The sequence below is a fragment of the Pan troglodytes genome, chromosome 12, assembly GCF_028858775.2.
Source record: "Pan troglodytes isolate AG18354 chromosome 12, NHGRI_mPanTro3-v2.0_pri, whole genome shotgun sequence".
NCBI classification, from domain to species: Eukaryota; Metazoa; Chordata; class Mammalia; order Primates; family Hominidae; genus Pan; species Pan troglodytes.
The window spans coordinates 107,328,358-107,345,039 of record NC_072410.2 but is presented as its reverse complement, the minus strand read 5'-3'; the positions used below and the strand labels follow the sequence as shown (position 1 = coordinate 107,345,039).

The following is a 16,682-nucleotide window of genomic DNA, read 5'->3' as shown; positions in this document are numbered from 1 at the left end:
TACATTAGATGAGGTATTACAAGTAATCTAGAGATGATGTGAAATACACGGGAGGATGTGCATAGATTATATGCAAATACTACACCACTTCACATCAGGGACTTGAGCATTTGTGGATTGTGGTATCCACGAGGGGTCCTAGAACCAAGCCTCCACAGATACCAAGGAAGGACTGTGCAAAAATAAATTGTATTTCTATAGGCCAGGTGCAGTAGCTCATGTCTGTAATCCCAACACTTTGGGAAGCCAAGATGGGCGAATCACCAGAGGTTAGGAGTTCGAGACCAGCCTGGCCAACTTGGTGAACCGCTGTCTCTACTAAAAATACAAAAATTAGCTGGGCGTGGTAGTAGACACCTGTAATCCCAGCAACTCGAGAAGCTGAGGCAGGAGAATCGCTTGAACCTGGAAGACAGATGTTGTAGTAAGCCGAGATCACGCCACTGCACTCCAGCCTGGGGAACAGAGTGAGATTCTGTCTCTAAATAAATAAATAAATAAACAAACAAACAAACTGTATTTCTATCTACTAACAGTGAACACTGAAAGAAATATATCTCAAACTTCAGACACTAGTGTACTTCTTTCAAATGATTTTTTGGCATATTAAAGGTATCATTTACATCATGTTCTTATTTGTTCATTTATTTAAAGGTAGCACATAAAAGCTAAATAACTGTGCTTTATCATAACCACTACTCTCTGTGACACCACAGATTTTTTACACAAATTAAATTAAAAATATTTGTGCATGTAAAACGTAAAGCCATCATGCTGCCCTATTCGGGAGACACGTGGTGAATGGAAAAAGATAAAATAATACCGGAAATGGAGTGACTTCCTGGCTGCCAAGATGATGGTGGTGGTTCCTAACTGTGCTATGGGGTGCAAGATGCCCCACACAGGTTTTGCAAGAGCAGATGTTCTTGAGTAAATGTGATGATATAGATTGTGTGCCTGCACTTATTACATGTCCCGGTCCAAACTGGGGTCTGACTGGCATGTTGTAGGCTTCCAAGGAAGTCAGAATAAACACACATGCATACATATGCTCACTCCATGCAGACAGACAAGAGAAGATGGATATCTAGTTCTGCTACTTCTACACCTATGTCAATCATCAATCTTAGCTCCTTATGGGCCCAGTTTTTTAGGCAGCTATAATCAATGGAAGGGAGATGACAACTAAATGAAATTTATTGCTATCCCTCATTAGGGCAACTTCAAAGCAAGGAAGATATCCTAGTCATTATCCCATTGATCCTATTAAATCTCCCAGAGCTTAGCACAAGGATTTTTAACTGGAGGGGAGGACACCTGATCAAGCCTTTGAGGGTAGGACCTAGGTATGCATTTTTTTTTTAATTCTCAACAGGTAATTCTGCTGTCCATACCTTGTTAAGAGCCATTGGCCTGGCACAGAATGTCAATACAAGTACTAATGAATAAATTAACTTAGAGTTCTTGGACACTCTTGCCTGTTTCCTTCCCTCAACCCACAGCTGATGCTAAAGAACATCAGCAGAAGACTTAATTCCCTCTTGATCCTTAGGGTGGATTTAAGCAACTTCACTGCAAAAACACAGTATATTCAGCATCTACCTATATGGCTTATTCCACATCTACCTTTTATCCAGATTTAAATGACTGTCCAGTTTCTGAAACCAAATTTCCAATTTCCATCCCAATACCAGCAATTTAATTTTTGAAGTCTTGCTCAGACTGGTTCTCCCAGGAAAAGTAAGTCTTGTCTCTGAAGCCGGCTGTTGCCTGCCAGGTATCCCTGACAATGAATCTTCCCACAACGCCTGCTGTTAAACTCTCCACCACAATTTTCCTCTGTGAAATGCTACATAGTAGTCTATACTGACCCTCCTTGGTGCCTGAAGAACTATGGTCTGTGCCCAGTACAGTGCCAGAAAAATGTGGTCCAGAAAGAGTAAATGACTTGCTTTGAGATTACACAGCTAGAAAGTAGGACAACCAAGAACAGAATTCAGGGTTCCTGTCTCCTAATCCAGTACACACTCTATTAAAAAATATTTTTAAAATTTTCTATAGATATAGAACCAACTGTAGTAGCGGTGGCAAAACGCTATACATTTAGTAAAAATCAATGAATTATATACTGGAAATCAGTGTCAAAGGGTCATCAAGGAATTTGAACATGAGTGGCTTTTCAAAAGTACAGCTTCTCCCAAGAAAGTAGGCATGTTCTCTGCCTTTTGACTTTGTTGAAATGTAAATTAGGGTCTAGAAGTAGTTACCTTCAAACACTAACTACCTTTTTGTAGCTATCAAGGAAATGTTGGAAATACAACAAAATCAGATGTTGCTTATAAAAATTTTCAACAAAATTGAAAACAAAAATAGCAACAAAACCATAAAAATTAAAAAGTTATATACTACTGAAAGCAGTAAGTGCCACTTAAAAATCTATACATAAAGTCTTCGATTTGAACCTAACTCATTAAGTGTTAATTTGGGACTGTGTGATTCCCAGATAGGGTGTAAACTCCTACAGGACAGGTACTACATTTGAATCTCTACCAGCAAGCATAGTACCCACCGGGAGCAAAAAGCTTAATGCATCTCCTCTAACAATGCAGAGATCAGAGAATCTTCTCAGCCAGAATTAGGCTATAATCTATGCTAAAACCTACAGAGCAAAGAAAACAATAAGAATAGAAAAAAAGATGGCAGCGAGGTGTTGGGGTAGGTTGAAGAAAGGAAGCAAGACTGGAATGAGATAGTCTGCGTGTTTAAGGAGGACAAAATACATTCATTAGGCTGTGAGTTAGGATATATAAAAAAGAAAATAGTCAAAATCCACATATTCATAGAGCTTATCCCAAAGCTTCTCAATTAATTTTTGTTTCATATTACCAAATTTACCACCTCAGTTTCTCTTCTTCAACAATACTCGCAACATTAGGCAAAACGATGAATTTCATAAAATCCTGTTTGTATATTACCAATTTATCCAAATTCAACTCTGGCTAATTTACTTCACATTTATAAAATCTTTGTGGATGATAAACATCACAGGCCCACATTACTAGAATAACTGAAAATAAATAAAAATGTGATGAATATTTCAGCTTCTTTCATTTAAAAAAAAAGACCACATAATGGAAAATATAAAGAACCTAGCAAAATTTTTGTCATGCACAACAGGCCACTTACACATACTCCTTGCTTTACAACAATCTTCATTCAGAAACAATAATGCAGTCATCCATCTCCAAACTGACTGCCACCAAGAGATGTAAATGATTGTACAACCAACAAAAGGTCCTCTTTCTGTGGTTTGGTAATATATCAAACTTTCCAGATGTTCTTATTTAAATGGAGACTGCCCCTCAAAAATACCCTCAATTGCTTAGATCCTGAATCAAAAAGTAAACGTCTTAAAAGTAATAAGTATAATCTGACTTAAAAGAAATTTATCCCATAATAATTATTCAGTGTGTAATCATTTCAATCCTACGGTCCCACTTACCTTCCTGAAATAATGCCAGGAAAAAAGAAATCAAATATTGACTTTTGTAACAAATCAAGAGAGTGGAGTAGTCAGTATGAAATAAACAATCAAACAAAAACAGTCCAGCATTAAGATACAAAATACCCTTCTTTTAAAAGGGACAAGAGAAAAAAAAAAACACAGAAATGTGGGGTATGAAGAAGAATACAAAATAGAAAAGGAGGAAAAAGGAAAAGTCAAAAGAAATATAAATTTTCTTTTCTACTCAAAAAATAAGAGTTACTTATTCAAGGTGTCCTCAGAGCCAGAGCTCATATACTACTCGCTGTGGCTTTTACAAAGGTATACAGTACACATTCCTTGCCTTCAAGTAGCTGATAGTCTAATTGGAGATATGGGATATGTGACCATCTGTTTGTACTACCATAACAAATACCTGTGACTGAGTAATTTATGAAGAACAGAAACCTATTTTCTCACAGTTCTGAAGACTGGGAAGTTCAAGATCAAGGTGCAGTGAGGTTGGTTGTCTGGTGGGAGCTGCTCTCCGCTTCTAAAATGGCACCTTGTTGCTGCATCTGCCAGAGGGGAGGAACACTGTGCCCTCACATGGCAGAAGGCAGAAAGACAATGCGTGGAGCCTCTTCTATCAGGGCCTTAAACGCACTCATGAGGGAGAAGTCCTAACGGCCTCATCATGTCTTAAAAGCCTCATATCTTAATGCCATCACATTGGCCATTAAGTTTTAATACATGGATTTTGGAGGGCAGATGTTCAAACTATAGCAGGATATATTCATCAAAATAGAAAAAAATTAACAATAAAATGTGGTATATTTAAATAGTGCCCAAACTGTGGTACAAAAACAGTATAGCAGTAACATATAAGATAATGAGTAGGTGCTTGTTACGTGTGGCGTGAACCAGTACCTGATCATCTAAGAGTCACCCAGCCTCTAGTATCTCCCTATGGAATCAACATTCCTCAAAATACAAATGATCATATTTCCTCAGCTCAAAAATGTGAGTCCCCTAAAGAATAAGCTGCCTCTTACCACTCCCAATTAATGGGCCTCAACCTGCCCTTCCCATGTCCTATCTCCCACCACCACTATCACCTCCCTTGCCCTCAGACACACACTCTACAGTGTCAGCCAAGCTACACCACTTACAATTTCTCAAAACTACACCATGACTTCTTTTCCCTTGCCACTATTAACATTGTCACTTTGTCTAGAATGTCCATCATATCCGGATTGTATCCATTCACCAAAGCAAGTCCAAGTGCTACCTACCATGCTTCCCTGCTCCTTCAAGCAAGTAGTAGCTCCTTTATTTGGACCCCCACATCACTGTATCTGCATCCCTTTAAGGTGCTTATTTTCTAGCTTGCATTCTAGTTTACATATATAGATTTTTAATATATTTATATATATATGTACATTTACATATACAATATGAATATGTTTATATTATGTTTATATAATATATATTTTTAATATATATGAAATATATTTTTATATATTATATATGTTTAGATATGTAAATGTATATATATACATATATACACACACACAGAACATGCAGTGAAAGAAATGTATTTTAGACATCAGTAAAATATATATGCATACACTGGCCGGGCGTGGTGGCTCACACCTGTAATCCCAACACTTTGGGAGGCTGAGGCGGGAGGATGACCTGAGGTCAGGAGTTCAAGACCAGCATGGCCAACATTGTGAAACCCAGTCTCTACAAAAATACAAAAATTAGCTGGACCTGATGGCAAGAGCCTGTAATCCCAGCTACTTAGGAGGCTAAGGCAGAAGAATCACTTGAGCTGGGGAGGCAGAGGTTGCAGTGAGCTGAGATCTTGCCATTGCACTTTAGCCTGGGCAACAGAGTGAGACTCCAACTCAAAAAAAAAAAAAAATATATATATATATATATGTGTATATATATGTGTATATATGTATGTATATATATACGTGTATATATAGATGTATACATATATATATACACACACACACACATATATATTTCCTATCTAAGAATATGAGATCTTAGGTCAGAATTGCTCTCCATCTTTACATCTCCCCCAACCCCTAACATGGTGCGTTCCACAAAGCAAGCCGCAATAAATAAGAGAGTCATGGAAAGCAGGCCAGATAAAGATAGAATGGACTTTCCACCTCATCAATCTTCCTAATACCAACAACTTCTGTAACTGAACACATACGCTTTTTAAGAAACATATTCGAAAAGTATATATATATGTGCTGAGGAAGTGAGGTATTAATAACTACACTTTAAAACAACAAAATTGGCAGGGTGTGGTGGCTCATGCCTGTAATCCCAGCACTTTGGGAGGCTGAGGCGGGTAGATTGCTTGAGCTCAGGAATGCAAGATCAGCCTGAGCAACACGGTGAAACCCTATCTCTCCAAAATCAACAGCCAAGTGTGGTGGTGTGCACCTGTAGTCCCAGCTACTCGAGAGGCTGAAGTGGGAGGATCGCTTGAGCCCAAGAGGTCGAGGCTGCAGTAAGCCAAAATCACGCACTGGACACCAGTGCGGGTGACAGAGTGAGACCCTCTCTCAAATAAATAAATAAAATAAAACCAAAAAATCAAGCTGAACTAAACCCAAAAAGACTTTAAAGGAAGAAACCTCACTTAGACAATAAAACGGGATCCCAAAGGAAATGTTAACATAAGCAAGAGGTCACCCTCAACAGAAATCAAACTAGCAATCAGAGTGCCATGGGTACTGTATATGCAGTATCAAGGCTTGGCAAAATTTCACAACAAAGAACTGAGCATGTCACAGCAAAACAAAGTCTATCCCATTTCTAACAGCAAAATTTAAATTCAAGACAATGTGAAGCTAGGTGCAGAAAATACAAGATCTAACATATTAACCATTGAAAGGCCAGTCTTTATATAAGAATTTGACAAAAATAAAATCAAAATGGCATGATTTTATAATTGTAATATGTTTATTTTATAATCAAAAGTGTTTTGTTAAAATAAATTGTGTAATTATTTGCAGCATATATGATTACATTCAATATTATAAAATGTAAAGACCTCTAACTTCACATATCAACATTCAACTATATCCAAAATAAAACAGAAGTCTATTATTTCAGATTACCTACTGTAGTTAATATTTTTAAATTTTTAAATTTTTTCAGTTAGCCAGATTTTTGAAACTGATTATCAAACTTCTTAAGGATAAACAACTAACTCTTAAACACAGGAGCCACACATATCAAAAGGAGTAAGTTAACAGTATTATATTTATTCAATACTAAATAATAACTTCACCTATCATTTCCTGAATACCTACTATGTGCTGAATATTTAACCCTCAAAACACCCTGGGGCTCACTAAGTACTCATTTCAACTCCCTTTTCTCTTTTCTTAAGAAAGATTTTTAAAAGAAGTAAAGAGAACTTCTATAAATGAAAAATATAACAATAAAATCTAAAATCACGATAACTAATTTAAAAAGGAGATGCAGCACAAAAGAATTAGTAAAATAGGATATATATCGGCAAAAATTAACCAGAATATAGATTTTTTCAAAATAAAATCATATGTATCAATAATTTATCAAAACAATAATTTACAAAAATAATTTACAATTTATAAAAGATCTCAAAAAGCATTTCAAACTACTTTCTTCAATAAGTACATGTATTTATACAGAAAAAATTAAAATAATATTTTACTTCTCTTTTTTCCACAAAAACAAAGGAGGGGAAACAGGAGAGAGTGAAAAAAATTACAGGTCATTCTAAGAGACCCTACATCTAGATAACAGAAATTCCAGAGAATTAAAAGAAAAAAAATGAAGAGGAAATAATCCAAGAAATAATTCAAAGAATTTTCCCAAAAGTGAGATTATTGACTATCTAAAGTGAAAGGCCAGCACTGTGGATATTAATAAACCTAAGCCAAGTCATAACATGGTCAAATTTCAGAACGCCAGGGGAAAAAAAAAGAAAATCTTAGATCTCAGAGAGGAAGAGGACAAAAAGCAGAGAAAGAAAGAAAGAAACATGGATTTTATATTACAATGACATTCTCAAGATAAACACTACTAGAAGCTAGAAGAAAATAGAACAATACCTTCAAAATTTAATGGAAAAAGTATTTCCATCCTACAATTCTATCCGGTCAAATGATCAATTAAGCACATGAAGATAAAGTAAAGCCACTTTCAGATATGCAGGGCTTCAAAAAAATATTATTTCCCATGTACTGTTTCTCAGGAAGTTACAGGAGGTTGTGACCCACCAAAACAGTTAAATAAACCAAGAAAGAAAAAAACAAATCTAAGGAACAGGTCACGCAACCAAAGAGAAATAGGGAAGCCATCTTCTGGATAACGGTGAAGTGAAATTCCAAGACAATAGCTATGTGGCAGGTGTCAAATCCAAACTGGAGTAGATCAGAAAGTTCTGAGATCTCCATCCATGGCCATACCACCCTGAATGCACCTGATCTCGCATGATCTCAGAAGAAAGTTCTGAGACCTCTTCAAGATGATCAGACAGCACACCTAAAAGGAGGTTTACACTATGGGGGTGAGTTTAGGGGAAAGTCTGTGATAAGTACATTTCAAAACGTGGCAAATTAAAAAGAATTATTAACTACAAGAATAAATAAGAAGTTACCAGGTGGGTCTTACTATAGCATACGAGGCCCTGCATGATTCAGCACTCACCACGCTCTCTTTGACCTCACCTTATTACTCTGTGTCACTATCTGCTTCAGCCTAACTGGCTTTACTGCTGTTCCTAGAAAATGCCAAGCACACTTCTAACTCAGTGCTTTTGCTTTGGCTATTCCTGCTGCATAGAATACTCTTCCCCCAGATACCTAAAAACTAGTAATACCCTCACCTATTCCAAGTCTTTGCAAGTCACCTTCCTCAATGAGGGTAATGTGGCCACCATATTTCAAACTAGAACTTGCCCCGTACTCTCCCACCCTTCCACTCTCCATCTCTGATTATTTTTTTCCCATAATACTTAGCTCCTCACGTACTTTATATTCATTGTTTGTTGTCTGTCACTCCCTCGAAAAGTTCCACAAGGAAGATATACCCTAAGCACCTGGAACAGTATGTGGCACAGAGTAGGAAATCAATAAATGCTTATTGAATGAATAAATGAATAAATAAAAATGGAAAATCACTGAAATCATGAAATATGGAAAATCATTGAAATCATGAAATACTATACAAGCTTCTTTTCTTACCTGTAAGTATCATCTACATAACCATAATAATAATCATACTATAGGACGGGCACGGTGGCTCACGCCTGTAATCCCGGCACTTTGGGAGGCCGAGGTGGGCGGATCACGAGGTCAGGAGATCGAAACCATCCTGGCTAACATGGTGAAACCCCGTCTCTACTAAAAATACAAAAAATTGGCTGGGCGTGGTGGCAGGCGCCTATAGTCCCAGCTACTCGGGAGGCTGAGGCAGGACAATGGCATGAACCCAAGAGGCAGAGCTTGCAGTGAGCCGAGACTGCGCCACTGCACTCCAGCCTGGGCAGCAGAGTGAGACTCCATCTCAAAAAAAAAAATAAAAAATACTATAAAATTATGATATAACAGGATTTAACATATAACAGGAGAACAAAGTGAAAATTCTTTGTGCATACTCGTGGTAGAGTAAGAAAACTAAATATCCATCTTCCACAAAGGGAAGTAAATAAACATTGTGTAAAATTGGAATCAAGAAGTACAATGTAAGCTTTTTATTTAAATGTATGAAAACAATAAAAAGAATCAATTAAAATAGCTAAAAGTGGTTACCTTTGGAAAGCAAGAAGTTGGGTGGAGGAGTCAGTTTTTAAAACTAAACACTTGAAATTATGTGCAAATACAACTCATAAAAATTAAATGTAAATATAAGAAAAAATTTTTAAGAAAAGTCACATCTTGGTAAAAAAAAATACTCATTATGCATATAATAGACTAAGAATTAACATCTAGATTATATAAAAATGTCAACAACAAACCCCCTATCAAAAGAAAAGAAACAAAACCAGCATTTCATAGATGAGAAAACATGAATGGCCGATAACATATGAAAAGCTACTCAGTTTCATCAGTAACCAGGGAAGTACAAATTAAAACCAGAGTGACATGTTCTTTTACACCTACCAAATCAGCAAACATTTAAAAGTCTCACACCATCAAGAGTACTAACGAGAATGTGAAACGAGAGACACTTTCATAAGCTGCTGTTGGGACTGTAAACTGGCACAAATACTCTGGAAAACATTTGACATTATCTAGTAAAGTTGAAGATGTACTAACCTGACAATCCAGCATTGGCACTCCTAGTTACATATCCTATAGAAACTTTTGAACATATATATCAGAGGAATGCATAATTATTTCTACCACAGTACTATCTTTATAACAAAAAAATCAGAAACAAACCAAATTTTCATCTATAGGAGAATGAATAAATATGTTGCAAATTATTTGTAAAATGAAATGTCCTAAATAGTAGTTAAAAATGAATAAACTAAAGCAAAACGTGCACCAAAAAGGAAGTCACGAAGTGAGACTTGTATGTCTTCTGTGTGATTCCATTTACGTGAAGTCAAAACAGCAAAACTAAATATGAATGAGTGATAAAACTATAAAGAAAGCAAGAAAATCATATACACAAAACTCAGGACAGTAATCATCTCTAGAAAGGAGACGATGGGATCGGGGAAGAGCACAAGGTGGACTTCGGGGGGTGTGTGTGTGTGTGTGTGTGTGTGTGTGTGTGTGTTCTAGTATAAAAATTTCATAATAATAAAGTCCTGAACTAAACACAGACATATGACTGAATAGAATACAAACCTGCATACATTTCCAAAGAAAAAGACTTAAGTATACTGAGATTCCAAGTTAAGGACTTGTCAATAAACACAGAGTAAATCTCAAAATTCAAAAACTCAAGATACGTTTGTCTTATTCAAAATATGATACTCTTCCCATTTATGAAACCAAATATTTAGCTTGGCTATCCTATAAAACATATATGGCTTCTGTTCTCAAATAACGAAATTAAAGGGGAGAAATCACTGGAAGTAGAAAATGCCATAAGGTTTCTAGTAAGCCTCAATGTAGATGCAACTACACAGAAAAGTGGCATATGTGAATGATGGGACACAGTTGCTGGAAGGAACTGTGCAACATCGGTGCAGCGGTAACTAGCAAGGAAAGAAAGAAGGGAAGTAGCATCTACTGAGGCCGTTCTGTGTGAGGGCACTTTATATACAGCACTAGTTCTCTCACTAATTCTCTTGAGTTATGTATCATACTCATTTTACAGATGAGAAAAATAAGGTCCAGGGGGTTAAAAGAGGAGAATAAATTCCTCATTGAATATTCCCAGTGCCCCATCTGGCTCAGAAGAGCTCAGTGAGCCAGATAGAGAAGCATGAATAATCAGATGACAACAGTATTATAGATATTAAAGATAACTACGCACAAGAGGAGGAAATTAAGAAGTCAACATAAGAATCAGAATAGTTTCTTCTATCTGAATCTATGCCAACATTTCTATGTCCCACTAAATATGAGAACAAATGGTTACTTACCTGTGACCAGGGTGGTAAATAGCTGTGTTGATTCCATGAGGATAATGACTACTGAAGCTGAAACAGTGACTTTCTTGGTAGCTCTGATTTGTTCCAACACTAAATTTAAGAAGGTATGAAAGAAGTAAATACCATTAAACCATAATGAATATCACTAAATACCCAATAAAATGTTTAGAATTTAAAAGACAGACAATACCAAATATTGCTGAGGATATAAAACAACCAGAACTCGGATACGTCACAATGAGAAGGTAATTGATAAAACCACTTGGTAAAAAGTGTAGTTTTTTATAAAAATAAACTATGTCTCCCCTATGACCCAGCAATCCCACTTGAAGATATTGACCCAAGAGAAATGAAAATGTATATCCATAAAGACTTGTACAAGAATGGTTGTAACAGCATTATTTGCAGGGGCCAAGAACTGGAAACAGGATTCTATCAATAGAAGAATGGATTTTTAAAATCATGAGCTATTCATACAATAAAATACTAATTGTCAGTAAAAAGAAATAAACTAGTGATGTATGTAAAAATGTGAATGAATCTCAAAATATGATGAATGAAAGAAGACTTAGATAAAAGAGTACATACTACAGTCATTCCTAGGCATCCTTGGGGAACTGGATCCAGGATGCTCAGAGGATAACAAAATCTGTAAGTGTTTAAGCCCTTGATATAAAATGGCATAGTAGGCCAGGCGCAGTGGCTCACGCCTGCTATCCCAGCACTTTGGGAGGCTAAGGCGGGCAGATCACAACGTCAGGAGATCGAGACCATCCTGACTAACATGATGAAACCCTGTGTCTACTAAAAATACAAAAAAATTAGCCAGGTTTGGTGGCGGGCACCTGCAGTCCCAGCTACTTGGGATGCTGAGGCAGGAGAATGGCATGAACCCGGGAGGCAGAGCTTGCAGTGAGCCAAGATCACTCAACTGCACTCCAGCCTGGGTGACAGAGCAAGACTCCGTCTCAGAAATAAATAAATAAATAAAAATTTAAAAATAAAATAAAATGAAATGGCATAGTATTTTCATATAACCCACACATATCCTCCTGTATAATTTGAATCATCTCTAGATTCCTTATAATACCCAATACAATATAAATGCTATGTAAATAGTAGTTATACTATATTGTTCAGAGAATGACAAGAAAAAGTCTGTACATGTTCAGTACAGACACAATTTTTGAATGTTTTCAATCCACAGTATCAAATCTACAAATGCAGAACCCACAGATACAGAGGGATGACTGTATATTATTCCATTAACGTAAATTATTAGAATAGGCAAAACTAATCTGTGATTTTAAAAAAATTTTAAACACTAGTTGTTCTGGGAGTGGGTATGGAAAGAGATTTACTGGGAAGGGGCATGAGGGAACTTTCTAGCATGATGGTAATGTTCCGTGTCTTGACAGAGGTTTGAATTGCACAAATGTACGCATTTGTCATAACTCACTAGCTGGTATAATCAAGATGTATGCATTTCACTGCATGCAAATTTTACCTCAAAAGGAAGAAAACTACAAGCAAATATTAAACTCTAATAATATGCATGCTAAAGCATTTGAGTACTGATATGTCCAACTTACTACGAAATGATTAATAGCCGGATAGAGGGGTGGATATATGAATAGAAATATGATATAGCAAGCACAGTAAAATCCTAATTGTAGAACCCAAGTGGAAGTAATGGGTGTTCACCACACCACTCTTTCAAATTCCCTATTATATTTGCAATTTTTCATAATAGACAGAAAGCAAAAAAAAAGAAATACCAAAATCTGACATTAAACCAGAGAAATAAACATTATTTCAAATATGGCTTCCAAAGCACATTTTTACCTTACAAGGTAACTTCTAAGTTCTCCTCGGTAATTGATGACCAGGAGTTCTGCAGACCACTGTGCACTTGCTTTATATTCTAAAAATATCAACCCAGCAATGGCATAGCTTAAGTCACCTATAAAACTAGATGCCTACAGAAGAGGGGGAAATTAAGTTACTAAAAAAAAAAAAAACTAGATAAAAGTTAACACATGCATAATTAGAGAATATCTGATACACTGGCTTCAGGTACACTTTATGTCAGATAACTTCAGAATTGCTCTGTATACTCAAGAATCATGCAAGTCAGAATGCCTAGAGCTAGACACCCATATCTAAACCAGCCCTCTCAGACCCAGGCTGAAACCACAGCAGCCCCTTTGAAGAAGATGTTCACCTACATAGGAAATTTCTATTCAAATTGTATGTCAATTGCAGAAAAAAACAAAGATAATGCCACCATTCAGCCTCAAAAAACTCTAAGAGCTTGTTTAAAGATAGAAGCTTCCAAATGTTAATTTCCACTGCCAGCAGTAGCCTGTGGTAAAAAAGTCTCCAGTTTCCATTTGCCTAATCAGCAACCTAAAGGAAACTACACATAAAATACTCACTCAATGTTAACCTTTCTCCATTAACCAAATACCAGGCTGAACCGCTAAAGATTTGAAGGCCTGTATACCTTGGGAAGCACACAAAATAAAGTTTATCACCCATGAAGGGGATTCGAATATGCCGACACAAAATATGCCACTTTGGCATAAGGATTATTTTGAGCTGAAGGCAACTGAGAATCAACAGATGCAGGAAAAATTCTTTGCCCTCCCCTTAACTGCCTAAAAACAAGGCAAAAATTTATCTTTGTGACAGTGCTCCTCAGTACCAGGAGGAGGAGATGGACTCATCCCTGGAAACCAGAAGTCATACCAAGATGAGTCTGTGTAAACAGACCTTATTAAAATCCCTTTCTTCCATTAATTTGTCCCATGCATTTCTTAGTCACTTTCCCACAATTTACCACCTCAAAAAGCCAAAATTCCCTTTCCTTTGTCTAGTCACATCTCAACAATTTATATCCCTCTATTAAAATGGTATATAAGGCTGGACGGGGTGGCTCACATCTGTAATCCCAACACATTGAGAGGCCAAGGTGGAAGGACCACTTCAAGTCAGGAGTCCAAGACCCAGCCTGGACAGCAAAGCAAGATTCTGTCTTTACAAAAAGTTTAAAAGACTAGCCAGGTGTGGCTGCACTATGATCATTATCATTACACCACTGTGCTCCAGCCTGGGCAACAGCAAGACTCTATCTTTAAAAAAAGAAAAAATGGTATATAAGCCTGAGTCTAACCACTTCTTTGAGCTTTCACGTCTTTTCTGAGAAGCTCCCTGTACATGTAAAAATATTAACATCAATAAAAACTGTACAACTTTTCTCCTGTTAATCTGTCTTTTGTCAGTTTAATTTGCAGGCCCCTAGCTGCTAAATTTAAGCAGGCAGAGAAAAAGTTTTTCCTCCCAATCACCCCTGAATGGTTCCTCATTGTCTAGAACCACACAGTCAACACTTGATACATGGCTAGTCCAAATTGAGATATGTCATAAATATAAAAATACACATCAAATTTCAAAGATTTAAAATCAAAGAAAGAGCATAAACTATCACATTAATAATGTTTTATATTGATTACACGTTGAAATAATATTTTGGATATATTGGGTGATATAAAATACAGTATTAAATAAATTTCACCTGTTTCTTATTTTAGCTTCTCATTGTAGTTACTATTAAATAAACTTCACCTGTAGTTATTGTATACGTGACCAAATATAAAATTACATTTGAGCACACATACAGCTCATATTGTATTTCTTTTAGCCACAAATAGTCTCGAAAATAAGAATCCAGACTCCTTAGTTTGGCTAAGATTCCCAGAGTATGAGCACAACACACGTTTTTAGTTTCTCCGCTCATTATTTCTGAAAAAAAATCATTATCTATATCATTGGTTTTCAACCCTAGCTTCTCACTAGAATCAGCTAAAAGCTTATAAACAATATTGATACCCAGGCCCCACAAAGATCAAATGAATCAGAATCTCTGTGAGTAGCGCCTGGGCAATCTGGTAATTTGTTTTTTTCTTTTCCTTATAAAGCTCCCCAGGTGATTCTAAGATACAGCCAGAGTGAGAACCACTGTTCTATCTGACCTTGTATCTCGTTCAGTTGATGACGGAGGATACAAACTAAAAAGCACTATATTCCTAGAAGAGACATTATTCACGGAATTGTCATACAAAAGTCATTTTGTTCCCACTCAATCTTAGTTTTCTAGACAAAATGAGAACATCTGCCCAACCTACTCAAAGGGCTGCTGTGAATATAAAATCATAATATATATCAAAGGCATTAATAAAGAATAAAATAGTATACAAATACAAATTACTACTACCATTTGTTTTTCTCTACTCGCCTTTTCAATTTCTATTTCCTGTAGGGTAACAAATTCCAACTCCTCTTGAAGTTGTTCCTGTTGTGACAGACCACTGACTTCTTTCTGTCACTAGAGCTTTATCACAACTTTCTGTACCTATATTTAGTGTTTACTTACTACCACGTGGTTTACATCTGGATAGTGTATTACAAAATACAAGGAATAAATATTGCATGCATACAGATTTCTAACTAGATTCTGGGCGTCTTAAGTCCACAGCTTATTATTCTGATTTATATTTGTATTATCCCCCCCTTCACACTCTTTTATTCAAGTACCTATACATACATGACACTGAAAAAACTATGTTTTCAATTTAAGCTATGTACATACCGGGGAAATGACAAAGAGTTCACTTCCCATGAGATCAAACACCCTCACAGTTCCTGTGCTTTCGGCATAGGCCAGTAGGGTACAATCGTAACTCCATGCTACCCGTCTCCACTGGGGTTTCGGGTCTTTCGGAACTAGAACAAAAGAAAACAAGAGGTGCTTTTAACAATATATTACAAAGATAGTTAGTGCTTTTAGTAACTGCAACTAAAGTAAGTATTCAAGTATAATAATTATGTCATCTCCTAAGGATCTCTAATAATGCTTCCCTCAATAAAAAAGAGCAGTTTCCAGAAACACACTTCAAGTAAGAGTGGGAAATACAAACCACTGCAACTATGCCCTATTTATTTTAGAAGCAAAGTCTACTGATGCATGGTCTGATGAATGCTGAGCATCCCCTGGTCTGGTAAAGGCCCAGGAATAATACACCTCAAAATATCTGTAATACTCAGAGAGATCTAAAGCATACAGAATGGGTAGACAATAATTCTAATCCAATGAGTTCCACTCCTCTAAAAGCAAAAAATAAAAATTGCAACTTGATCTTTTAAATACATCAAATATAGATGCCAAGATACAAATTGGGACTATGCTAACATTATATTAGAAAGGGGGGAAATATATATATATATACACACACACACACTCACACACATATACATACATACATAGAAAGAGGCAGGTAAATCAAGAACTCATGAGTCAATCACACAATTTCAAGATTTTGATAATCAACAACTTAATAATTCTAATAACTCAGCAACTGAATTTTTTTCTGTTCTAAATTTTCAGTAAAATAGAGAGAAAGGCTATCAGCTGCAAAAGAAGAAAAAGAGGATGTGAAACTCTACGTTAGATTTGTTTGAGGCTTTTTATTGTTTTGTTTGCTTCGGTTTCGTCTTATTGGAATC

At 36.3% G+C, this 16,682-nt stretch overlaps 1 protein-coding gene across 9 annotated transcripts in view; it reads right to left on the bottom strand.

Annotated features, from left to right (window-relative positions):
• The window catches only part of NBAS (NBAS subunit of NRZ tethering complex), a 393,028-nt gene that overhangs the window by 355,388 nt on the left and 20,958 nt on the right, over positions 1-16,682 (bottom strand). For all 9 annotated transcript variants that reach the window (XR_010149189.1, XM_001161679.8, XM_009442024.5 and 6 more), the window contains 3 exons: positions 15,769-15,902; positions 12,963-13,096; positions 11,109-11,207 (listed from right to left, as the gene is read on the bottom strand). Coding sequence is in view for 8 of the 9 variants with exons in the window: in XM_001161679.8 (XP_001161679.4) it covers positions 11,109-11,207; positions 12,963-13,096; positions 15,769-15,902 (367 nt within the window). In the remaining variant the exon portion in view is untranslated. The remainder of the gene's footprint in view (positions 1-11,108; positions 11,208-12,962; positions 13,097-15,768; positions 15,903-16,682) is intronic.